The sequence below is a fragment of the Rhinolophus sinicus genome, linkage group LG05, assembly GCF_036562045.2.
Source record: "Rhinolophus sinicus isolate RSC01 linkage group LG05, ASM3656204v1, whole genome shotgun sequence".
NCBI lineage: Eukaryota > Metazoa > Chordata > Mammalia > Chiroptera > Rhinolophidae > Rhinolophus > Rhinolophus sinicus.
This window is the reverse complement of record NC_133755.1, coordinates 28,621,973-28,635,171: the sequence shown is the minus strand read 5'-3', so window position 1 is coordinate 28,635,171 and position 13,199 is coordinate 28,621,973. Positions and strand designations below refer to the sequence as shown.

Below are 13,199 nucleotides of genomic sequence, written 5' to 3'. Positions count from 1 at the left end.
ATGTATACACACTTGAAGAAAGGAAAAAACTATTAAAATTGTAATACTCAATATATACCAATAACAAAAGATGAATACAAGTCACGTTTGACTTCTGCAATTACAAGAGGTGCTCAAAGTGGTTACCATCAGCGTCTAGACACTTCTGATAACAGTGAAGTACTGCTTGAGCAACGCTGACCAAAGTGCCCCCTTGTATACGTTTTTGGCACCCCTGGTATATATATGCCTGTGAAACAATCACCACAATCAAGACAGTGAACACAGCCATCATCCTCAAAAGTTTACTTGCATCCTTTTGTAATTCATCTCTCCCTCCCTAACTCTTATCCCCATCTATTTCCTATCACTCTAAATCAGTTTGCAGTTTTTAGAATTTTATATAAATGGAATCATACAACATATATCTATTTTTGCCTGGCTTTTTAAATTCAGCATAATTTTATTTTGAGATTCATCTGAGTTGAGAAGTCCATGATAGATTATTCCTTTTTACAGCCCAGTACTATCTCATTATATGGATATACCACAATGTTTCTATTCGTTTACCTGTTGACATTTGGTTGTTTCCAGTTTTATACTATTACAAATAAAGCTACAATGAACATAAGTGTACAAGACTTTGTGTAGATATATGCTTTCATTTCTTAAAGGTAAATACCTAGGTAGTATAGCAAGTGAATGTTTAACTTTTTAAGGAACTCCCAAAGTAGTTGTACTATTTAACATTCCCATCTGCACTGTATGAATTTCTAGCTGCTCCACATCCTTGAAAATACTTGGAATGACCAATCTTTTTAATTTCAGCCATCCTGGTGAGCACGTGGTGGCATCTCACTGTGGTTTTAGTTTGCATTTCCTTAATGTCTAAAGGTGTTAAATAATTTTTCATGTGCTTATTTGACATCCATATATCTTCTTTGCTGATGTGTCTGCTCAAATCTTTTGCCTATTTTTAAATGGGTTGTCTTCTTAATTACTGAGTTGTAAGAATTGTTCATATATTCTAGGTAAAAGTCCTACTGACAAATGTATGTTATGCAAATATTTTCTCCTGTTCTATAGCTTGCCTTTTTATTTTCAAAAGTTTTAGAACAAGATTTTTAAATTTGATAAAGCTCAATTAATCTTCTCTTATTACTTATGTTTGTTTGTGTCCTATTTAAGACACCTTTGTCAAACCCAAGGTCTCTAAGATTTTCTCCTATAATTTCTTATAGAAGTTTTATGGTTTTAGTCCTTACATTGAGGTCTACAACCCATTTTAACTTAATTTCTGTATATAGTGTGAGATAAAGTCAAGGTGGATTTGATTTTTGAACATACGACTGAAATCTTGAATTCAATTTTCCTCCCTATCCTTTCTTATACCAATGCTTTTGCATTTGGCTTTTCTTCTTGGAAAGTTCTTCACCTGGAAGGCGCATCCTCATCTTTTAAATTTCAGCTCAATTCCACCTCCTCAAAGAAGGCTTTTATGATCACCCTATCTAAAGTGCCTCTCCTAGTTTACTCTCTCACTACCTTCCTTACTTCCTTCACAGTCCTAATCGCCATTTATAATGATCTGTAACTCTCTGGAAACCCTGCTTCTCCCGAGACTCTTGTATGTATTCCCCATGCTTAGGACTGTGCTTGGCACATAGAAAGCACTTAATCATCATCTAAATGACTAAATGGATGCATCTTCACCACTACTGCCTCAAATTTCTCTTCTGGAGTATGTTCACTTTATCTCTATACTCCCTTCTTGCAGTATAATCCTGCTCTTAAGGATAATTCTCTACACTGTGCCAGAATGATCTTTCTAAAACATGCTATATGTCTGTGAATTGAATACACCATCAAATGTAATATGCACCATTATCTTGAACACCACTAGAAAGAAGTGTTTGCTCATGGGAACTGTAAGACACAATCAACTGTAACATGCACTGCAACTTCAGATATGTTAAGACGCAATAGATATAATCATCTTAGATTAATGGATTACTGTAAATCTACCTGTCACTCCTTGGTTTAAAATCCTTTAATGACTCTCCAGTGCCCTCAGGATAAAAACTGAATTCCTTAGCAAGGTATAAGGAAACCTTTCACTATGAGGTCTACCTACTAGTCCAGGCTCATTTCTTGACACTCCCAACCTCACACTTCATGCTTTAGTTTATTCTGAACTCCTAAATTAAGTACTTTTACTCCTTTGTGCTTTTGCACCTGGATGGTCCTTCTCTCTGGCATATGCTAGTCATCGCCGCTTGCCTAAATTAACATGTATTTGTCATCCATCTACCCATCAAATATTTACTCAGGGCCTATTATAATCTTAGCCTTATGTTTACAAAATAGTACAAGACAGCCACTGGCATCAAGAAGGTCAAAATCCTGCAGAAGAATCACACTGACAATAAAAACATGTGATAAGTATTAATAACAGAGTAACATAAACAGGGTACCATGGATGTGCGAAGAAAAGACACATAATTCTGTAAGGATGAATAGGGACACAGAGCTCAAGAAGGGCTTCCTAGAAGTAATGCAGAACAAAATCTTAGAAGATAAGAGGCAGGAAATAAGATGTTGGGATTTTATTCCAGTATGTATAAAGGAACAGAAAGTATGTAACAGCAAAGTGGGATGTGTATATATATGTAGCACGGGCAGGGGTGGGGATAGACAAAAAGCTCTTTATATGGTGAGAATGTAGCATAAGAGACGGCAGAGCCCAAATGGGAGAAGTGAGTCCAGATGGCAGAGGTATACTGGAGTCAGATGACAGTGACTTTAGCTAGAGGACAGAGACCACTAAAAGGTTTTACGCTGAAAAAAACGACTTAGTTCAATCTATAATTTAGAGAAATGCTCTAAAGGCTAACTGATGAGCAGATTTCAGGGCAATGGTCCAAACATAAGACGATGGGGACCTGAAACAAGAGCTAAGTAGTGTGAATGAAAAGGAGGTAGTTTTAAGAAATGTTTAGGGTTTAAAAGATGATGAGATCAGTTTGGGGACATTTTACATTTATAAATTCTGAAGGACATATAAGCAGAGCAATCTAGTAAGTAGATAATTCTGAAGTGCTAAAATTTAAAATATAGATAACAACTTGGAAATTGGCACCAAGTGGCTGTTAAGACCACCAAGGTTAAACGAGTGCCGATGTCACCTCCTGCAAGGAACCCTCAACTCCAGTTTGAGTTAGGTACTTATTTATCCTAGGTGTTCCCACAACACCCTAAATTTAACTTTTTAATACCAATTATCATACAATTTTGTACTTAGTGCTTACTGACTTATCTGTTTTCTCACTTTACCTAAAGTTCTATGGGGCAAATGCAGTATCTTTTATTTCTTTAATCTCCAGCACCTAAAACAGTGCCTAGCACATTGAAAAGATGAAGGAAACAGACAACTTTCAATACAGTAAGTGGTGTGGAGTAATATTAATTATCAAGCACTTGCTATGTGCTAAGCACTGTTCTAAGTACTTTATAACTGTTACATCCTTTAACCTTCACCATAATCCTAAAAGGGATTTATTACTATCATCCCAATTCTGCTGATGAAGAAACTGAAGCCTAAAGAGATTATTAACATGCTCAAAGTTATATTATAGTAGGCAGTGAAATCAAGATGTGACTCCAGACATAAGGAATGGTTATGTAAGTTAAGTAAGTAGAAAGGAATAATTCTGCCTAGTGGAGAGGGACATACTGAGCTGTGCCATGATAACAGATAGGAATTTACCAAGCAGAGTAGGGAGAAAAGAAATATCTAAGCAGATAATAGACTTAATCATCAAGGTCACCAGATACTTAAATAGTAAGAGACCAGAAGATTTTCATGGTCACTTTCAATCCTACAGTTTAATTTGAGATAACTCTCAGGACTGGGAATCCTTAGCATCTGGATAAAAGAGTGAATGATCTCCCACAGTAGAGGCAGTGAATTAAGTAAAAGCAGAGGTAGAAAACAAAAAGCAACTGTGAATGATGGCCTTTTTTTCAGTTGAGAAGTCTAAAGTGTATTCTTTGAAATTGAGAATATTAGAAACTCAACTGGAAGGAACATAAAAACGATTATTGCAGCTATATAAGTTCCTGACTAGGATGCATCATTAGCTACATTTATGCATGTATGTATGCATGCATGCATGTGTATGTGTACATATATCCTTCGCCCCCAGTGCTTGGGCATTATAAAGTCTGAGCCATAACCCTCTCAAAGATTAGCCTGCAAGACTAGAAGCAACAGTGACCTCTAGTACCCATAGGTACAAAAGTAGTTCTATTTCTGAGCAGCAACCCAGCTGAAATAGAGAAATTTAGGCTAAAAGTCTGTAAATCAGGAAGGTACCAATTTAGTTTTAATCACAGTGGAAACCATCAAAATCCCAGTGTTGAAGGCCAACAATAATTTTTATACTGTATCATGACATGAGAATACTAATTATATGGTTTCTATCCCTTGATGATAGTCCTAAACGGATGACCTTTCTGATACCTTAGCCTGACAGTTTGCAAATACACTCACTGTATTTAGAGTCACACAGTGAAGTTATCACTAGGAACTGCTGCATATTCAAAACCTCAAAATCTGAAATCCTTGCTATCTTCATCCATAATACCCTCTTATTCTTGCATCTATCCCAATCCCTCTCTCTAAAGCAGTAATTTTTTTAAACCCCAGCTTCCTGTTTCTGTAACTTTCTTCTTCTTTCACATTCAATTTAACAAGTATTTACTGTGTCATTCCAAGGCTAGTAGCTATGTTAGTAAGAAACTATCCTTGCCTTCAAACAGTTTATATATAATCTAGCAGGAACAACAAAAGAGACATACAAAAAAACTTAAAAACAGGGCCGACCCGGTGGCTAAGGCGGTTAGAGCTCCGTGCTCCTAACTCCGAAGGCTGCCGGTTCGATTCCCACATGGGCCAGTGGGCTCTCAACCACAAGGTTGCCAGTTCAATTCCTCGAGTCCCGCAAGGGATGGTGGGCTCTGCCCCCTGCAACTAAGATTGAACACGGCACCTTGAGCTGAGCTGCCTCCTGGATGGCTCAGTTGTTGGTTGGAGCACGGGCTCTCAACCACAAGGTTGCCAGTTCAATTCCTCGACTCCTGCAAGGGATGGTGGGCAGCGCCCCCTGCAACTAAAATTGAACACGGCACCTTGAGCTGAGCTGCTGCTAAGCTTCCAGATGGCTCAGTTGGTTGGAGTGTGTCCTCTCAACCACAAGGTTGCCGGTTCGACTCCCGCAAGGGATGGTGGGCTGTGCCCCCTGTAACTAGCAAAGGCAACTGGACCTGGAGCTAAGCTGCGCCCTCCACAACTAAGACTGAAAGAACAACAACTTGAAACTGAACAGAAGCCTCCACAACTCAGATTGAAAGGACAACAACTTGACTTGGAGAAAAAAGTCCTGAAAGTGCACACTGTTCCCCAATAAAGTCCTGTTCCCCTTCCCCAATAAAAAAAAAACAAAAAACAACAAAAAAAACTTAAAAACAATTCCAAGAAGAGACGAAAAATGGGAAGATCATTTTCAGGAAATAATTTGAGGCCTTATAGGATGGGGAAATTTTTGAGTAGAAGGGTAAAATGGTTCACGGAGCACGAACTCTAGTTGATACTCAAAATCTGTTACTTATCTCAGATTCTCTATTTTATGCCAACTGCAGATCTCTGCCACTCTCCATATTCTCAAGCTCCCTGCCAACTTTTTTTTTTCAGTCTCTCTCAATTACTTTGCTTCATTCTTTGAGAAGATTGAGGACTACATATACTCCATAAAATTTTATCTTTTCCATTTGAATTTTATCTGTAAACTTCTCCTTTCCTCTTGTCTCCCAGGAAGGTGTACTTTAGTCCTTTTTAACTCTTGACCACTAATTTTTTAAAAGTGTATTTTGAGTTGAAATGACCAAAGGATTTGACTCTTATAGAGAAATAGAATTCTATACGTGGTAATTGCTTCCTGGTCTTGGGTAATAGTCACTCATGTACTTCGATATTCAAAGAGCAGTTTAGAAGTCTTTGATCTATTGCCAAAATAATAAGACAGTTTCCCATCCCCTACCACATTTATGAGTCATTTCAGCCCAAGGGCCCCACCGAGGGAATTCACACATTCCAACATGCTTAATGCAATTCACTTATCAACAACATTTACAGCAAACCTATGGCAATCCCTGTCTTCTCCCGAATGTCATGTGGAGTAGAAGCCAAATGATAACACATCTGTGCCGGCACACACCATCCCAGAGTCTACATAATTAGAAATGTTTCTTTTGGAGAACTGACATCCTCTACGACTCAATTTTGCCTCTGGGTTCTCTCATTTCTCAAGTGGCAGTTATAATGCTTAATACTTTTGGTTTACTAGCAGTTTCCTGGTTTAAAATGACTGATTCCCACTCTTAGATAAATTTGACTCCTTTGCTTTTATACCACTGTGTACTAACAGCTTGTCTTCACATAATGCCACAGGGCTGTATTCTCAAATTACATTCATTTGGTCACCCCAAAAGATCTTAATAGGTTTCCCAGGCACCAGCTGTGACATAATATGTCTCCTTGGCAGTTAAAACTGCCAAAGTGTTCCCTGGACCTTCCATTTTGCTCCAAAGTACAGGTATTTTTTTTTTCTTTTGGCAGGGATTCAGTTGCAACTGGTGCATATATTATGAACATATGCCGTCAAAAGGAAAGAATTCTCCAACAGAAGAGAAGGTATATGAGAAATTTAAATGACTGGCACCTTAAAAAGTATTGGGAAAACGTTCTACCTCAGTTAAGTTTCTGGCATAATATACTCAAGAAAAAATAGGGCTTAGCTTTTAACAGTCCTGCCTTATCTGCAGTTTTGCTTTCCAAGGTTTCAGTAACCCGCGGTTAACCGTGGTTCAAAAATATTAAATGGAAAATTCCAGAAATAAATAATTCCTAAGTTTTAAACTGCACACTGCACACCGTTCTGAGTACCTCACTTCATTTCATCACACAGACATTGTATTATCTCACATCATCACAAGAAGAAGGATGAGTACAGTACATACAATAAGATTTTGGGAGAGAAAGCCCACATTCACATAACCTTTATTACAGTATTTGTTACAATTGTGCTGTTATTATTATTGTTGTTAATCTCTTACTGTGCCTAATGTATAAATTAAACTTTATCACAGGTATGTATGTATAGGAAAAATCAACATATATAGGGTTTGGTACTATCCACGGTTTCAGGCATCCAGTGGGGGTCTTAGAATGTACCCCTGTGCATAAGGGGGGACTACTCTACTGCTGGCTCACTGGAGAGTATAAACTAAAAGAAGACAACTAAAAATACTGAAATGACTAGTTAGGTGGCATTTAGTGAATGGCAATACTACTACGAAGTGACATAGTAGAATATCATTAAGCTATCAGCATACACGTCATTAACATTTAGTTTTAGCTGTAACTGAAGCCAAATCATGTCCCCCATATTGCCACCATTCAGCAAAACTATATAACAGCTGTCTTCATCAATAAGGAAGTTGACCTACACTTTTAACAATAGCTTCATAAAAGGATTCCACTCTATTTGTCCATGAGGATTTAGTCTTACCTCTAAAGAAAAGTCCTCTGGAAAATGTAAATACTTTAAGAAGATGATAGTGATTATTGTCCTGTCAGGAATTTATGTGAAAGTGAATACCATAAATTCTAATTTCACAAGGGACTAGAAAAGATTCACATAAGATAAAAATTTGGACTGTATCAGAAATGACTTTACTTTTGAATTGAAGGGGAAAAATACAAAATCCCTACAGAATAATTTCATTGTTTTTCTTATGAAGTATTTTATGAAAACTTCATTTATTAGAAAATATTTTGCTTCAATTATTTATTCCAAATATTCATACCATAATATATTAATCCTGTTTAATGTCAAAACTGATAGTTGATTTTTATTAGACTATATACAATGCCAATAATGAAGAATCACTTAATATTTTTTCCAATTACTTTCTATAGCATACTATATATAAAATGTTTATATACAGCATACTACATAAAATGAATGTTTAAACAAAATTTAAAAAACTTATTACATTAAAAGACATAGCCTTTAATCCTCCTCAAAATATTCCCCCTTCGCTTCAAATATATTTATCCCATTTTCTTGCCACTTTCTGAAGCAGTTCTGGAAGTCCTCTTTTATGAGTGTCTTTAGTTGTGCTGTCGTGACTGCCTTGATGTCCTGATTGGACTTTGGGGAAGCACCAGAAGTTGCACGTTGCCAGATCCAGAAAATAAGGTGGATGAGGACAGACCGTAATGTTTTTATTTGACAGAAATTGCCATACTAGAAGTGATGTGTGACATGGAGCTTGTCATGATGGATGAAGTAAAGATACTCACAAAAGAGGACTTCCGGAACTGCTTCAGAAAGTGGCAAGAACAATGGGATACATGTTTCCGAAGTGAGGGAGCATGTTTTGAGGGGGATTAATAGCAATGTGTTTTTTACTGTCATAAAATTTTTTAAATTTAAGTATTCACTGTATTGTCTGATTACACCTCACACACCAATTACAGATGGGAAACTTGCTCTTCCTCTAAGCCAAGTTTATCTACCCTGTAAAGCCCACATATATCAACTATCTGGCTCCTCATTCTACTCTAACTCCAGAATCCTGTTATAAAAATCAATTTATAACCAAATAAATTATTTGGAGTGATCTTGGCAATACTCAAAGTTGGTCCTCAAAAAATTAAAAAACCACAATATAACATTATTAGCTAAAGTGGTTTCTATCAAGTCTTTTGCCAAACTTTCAAGTCCCTTATCCCTTGTCACTGACACATTTATCTTACTAACCAATAATGGAAAATATCCTTCTGCCACCATCTATCTCTAAGTCTGCACTGTTAACACCTAGGCCCAGCGTCCTTGAGGGTGGGAGGTATAATATAAGAATGGCAATCACAAAACCAGACTGAATGAATGCCCCTCCCCCAAGTTTCCTACCTTATTGTTCTTAAGGTCACTGAGCATTTCTTTCACATGTCTATGGCCTTCTATTTTCTACTGTAACCATTCAAAACATTTACTCCCTCTTTTATCACTACCCAGGAACTGTCTTATTTTCTTAAAGGGCATCATTGTGTGAGGAGACAGTGATAAGGAATGAAGTTCCAGCCCCAAACTGTGATATGTAGCAAAGTCCATTTAGTTTTGTCTTTTTCCATGCTAGTCTTCTTTCTGTTTAAGACTAATAGTTTCTTACCTGCTCTAAGATCCTTTCTCAAACTCTCAGGAAACTTGCCTCATCTATTACCACCACCTCTCCCCTACAAATACTTTCCTCTCTACTGCTTTTTTGTCCTCAACATATCTTTGTGCTCAAGTCTTCAACATCTTAAAAAATAAAAATTTTTTAAAAAGTAAAATTGACCTTCAATTTAGCATCTTCTTCTAGCTACTACCATCTTCCCCTCTCAGGCAATTTTTTTTGAAAAAGTGGCAATAGTTGCTGCTCCCAATTCCAAAAGAGAAACTATAGTTTATATTGCCTATTTTAATGTCACTGATAAAATACACAAGTTTTATATACTACTGCAAAGAAAGTGTTGCAAAAAGCAAGACTTTTCCTATTTTAAAACACAATTACCTTTACTTGGGACTGACTTCTTCACTGAGGCTACATGATCTTCAGAGATTGCAAGACGCCTCAAAACATCAGCCAAAGCTGCCTTTAGCACAGTGATTTCATCTTCTTGTTGCTGAACTCGTAACTCAAGAGCTGAGAGGCGATCTTGAACATCAGAAGTACTTGCAGCAGATATACTATCATCTATAAAATAAAGAAAATATGGAATATTTTTAAAGTAAACTGCTTAAGAATCTAATGACAAATAAGAATTATACCAGGTAAGTCTAAAACATGAGAAAAATTGAAAAAAACAAAAAAACAACCTCATTGTTTTTATACAGATTAACTTCTACAAAAATTTGTATAGCTCTTTCAACTAATTTAAAATAGTGAAAGTGAATATATCTGACATATAAATAAAATTATGAAAATTCTCCCCAAGGTCAAATTTTCCCCATTATTATACCATCACCTTAATTGTTTTTTTCACCAAAACATTCACTACCTACATCACTTTGCAGACTTTTGGAAACTTTCAAGACAGCAAACTATTCAAAGCATCCTTTTTAATTACCACACCATTATCACACTTCTCTATGAAAATAAAAAAGGAGTATAAATGACTTCAGTTTTGCTTTTATGTATCAGATCGAACACCACTCACCTTCAGCACCAATGACCAAAAAGCACACTTCACTACTTACTATACTCCCAAAAGCCCACAAAATACTGCTATGTAATTAGCGAAAGACTCTTTGCTGTTCCTTCTTTCCCCCTAATGCCCCAACCTCTTGAAGAAAAGGTATGGTTTCTATATAGCACACAGCTAATATTTGCCTTTAGTATATCACAACAAAAATAATATACTTAAAGTTTACTTATGACATAGAAATTACCAACTGCCTCCAAAGCTGTGTTGACTTTAGAGTACACTGCTGGGTCAATCAGAATTCACGAATATAGAAAGTTGAATTGCTATTGGCTAATTCACGATAAGCTGAAAGATTCAGGAGTGAATTTAGATCTTATTTAAGAATGGTTTGGACCAGAGTGACATAAACTGAGTAAGGCAGAGTGTGCCATTTTTCTCATACCGAGACAATGTGCCAAACAGCTTCTTGAAAAGACCATTTAACTCAAAATTTGAGTTAAACACTCTCACCACTTAAAAAGAAAAGCTTTCACCATTTATTATGAAGCAGTAAACAATATTCCTATTTAAGATTATATATGCCTACAGACCTCTCGGGGTAACATATATACTCTCTTCTGCCTTTAGGTATTTCAGGGACAATCTTTGAGAAGTACTAATATGGAAAGAAAAGTTGGGTTTAATCTTCAATTTAGACTTCAAATTCTGGTTCCACATAAATCAGTTGCATAATCTCAGGCAAATGATTTTACCTCTTCGAACTTTAATTTCTTCATGTTTAAATAGGATTGTTATGAGGAAGGTGTCTAGGATACGTTTGACATTCAATAAATGTTTAACATATAACAGCAGAGTACAAAAGGTATAATTGGAGAGCTTTGGGCACATTTGTTACATAAAGGCAGATTTGTCAAACTCTGAAATGCTTAAGAAAAGAACTTCCGTGTTTCCCCGAAAATAAAACCTAGTCGAACAATCAGCTCTAATGTGTCTTTTGTACAAAGCAAAAATTAATATAAGACCTGGCATTATATTATACCTGGTATATTATATTATATTATACCCGATATTATATTATACTATACCCTGTATTATATTATGTTAAGGTATATTATCATATCATATCATATCATATCATATCATATCATATCATATCATATCATACCTGGTCTTATAGTAAATAAGACCAGGTCTTATACTAATTTTTGCTCCAAAAGATGCACTAGAGCTGATTGTCCGGCTAGGTCTTATTTTCAGGGAAACACGGCTGTAAGAACAATTCAGTCGCTCATTTTAGGAATTCTTGCATGTTTCATTTCCACAGTGGTCTAGCTGAATTCTAGCTGATTCATATACTCTCTGTAAGGGTGTTATATTATGGTCACTAATTTTTTTAGTCTGCCCAGAATGCTTTCCCATTTTCCTTCTTCTAGTTGGAAGAACAGCAGATCTTCTCTTTTGTGGAAGTCCACCCTTTTTTGAGGTTCCTCTGGGCTGTCAATCTATGATGCTTCATTCACTCCTCTACCACCCCACACTATTAATAGACTGAAACACGTGAAATGGCCTTTTTAGTTGATAAAAATGTATTTGCCTATTACCAATTTCATATGGTTCCATCTTTTTTAATTTATTGGGGTGACACTTGTTAGTAAAATTACATAGATTTCAGGTGTACAATTCTGTATTACATCATCTATAAATCCCACTGTGTGTTCATCACCCAGAGTCAGTCCTCCTTCCATCACCGTATATTTGATCCCCCTTAATATGGTTCCATCTTATACTACACCAAAGGGGCCTGGTTGTGAGATATGGGCTATGCAAAATGGAATCCTCCCAATTTTCCAGAAAAGGAGGTATAGCCCATCTCTTGGTTTGCCAGCTATAAGGAAACTGACCTAGAGCCGTAAGGAAGATAGAGAACCTCAACTGCTCCAAGCTCCAGCTCTAGTCTCTAAAGCCATGACCTTCAATTCTGAGAGCTGCTCTAACATTCATACTAATTCACTATGTAACCTAATAAATTCCCTTTTTGCAAGCTATCACTTGTAAGCCAAAGGTCTTAAGTCAGTAAATTACATGGACGTGCTCTTCTGGATTGTTCTCAATTTACAAAGGATGAGTTATATATTTAAATTACAATCAATTAAAGTATTTGTGATTTTAATAAACAAATAATCTTAATTATTTTAGGAAGACAGCAGAGCCTGGTGGAAAGATTACCAGACTATAATGCGAAGGTTATATAGTCCTGGGTTTTAGCACTGACACGGTAAATAGCTTTTACTTTTGCCAAGTCACTTAACTTTTATGAACTGTGAATTTTTAAAAAAATGACTAAGGTTTTTATTTTGTGAAACTTGGATAGTTACATGAAAGGTTGTTCAGCTTGTAAAAACCCTACCATTACCTGCTAGATACTGTGATAAGACACAAGGATAATTTTTCAAAGGGCATAATAAGCACAAAGTTAACTATTAACAATGTCCTGCATTTATATTGTACCTTTCACATTTATTACCTCATCCCTTTCCTCATACTACCTATATTTTGTATTTGAGGAAACAGCTTGAGAAGGAAAATAGCTTGCCCAAGGTCACCAAACTAGTCTAGGTATCTGAGACTCAAAACTCTTGACTCACAATTGAAGTGTGCTTTACTCCGTTTCACGTTGCATTCTAACAATAATCACAGGAGGACTGAATAAATATACATATTTTTCATGAAGCCAATGAAGGGGTTTAAATTATTCAGTGATCTAACCAGGTTTTTATTTTAAAAAGGTCATTTGGCTGCTGGGTGTGAATGGACCAAAACAAGATAAGAGTAAATGCTAGGGGAATAGGCAGGATGCTACTGCAGCAACCCAGGTGACAGGTGATGGTGGCCTCGGCTAAGGTTAAAG

General features: G+C 36.3%; 1 protein-coding gene across 4 annotated transcripts in view; it reads right to left on the bottom strand.

Moving 5' to 3' along the window:
- Positions 1-13,199, bottom strand: part of EML4 (EMAP like 4) — a 141,051-nt gene that overhangs the window by 75,758 nt on the left and 52,094 nt on the right. For all 4 annotated transcript variants that reach the window (XM_019757066.2, XM_019757062.2, XM_074331922.1 and 1 more), the window contains exon 2: positions 9,658-9,840. In XM_019757066.2, the coding sequence (XP_019612625.1) occupies positions 9,658-9,840 (183 nt within the window). The remainder of the gene's footprint in view (positions 1-9,657; positions 9,841-13,199) is intronic.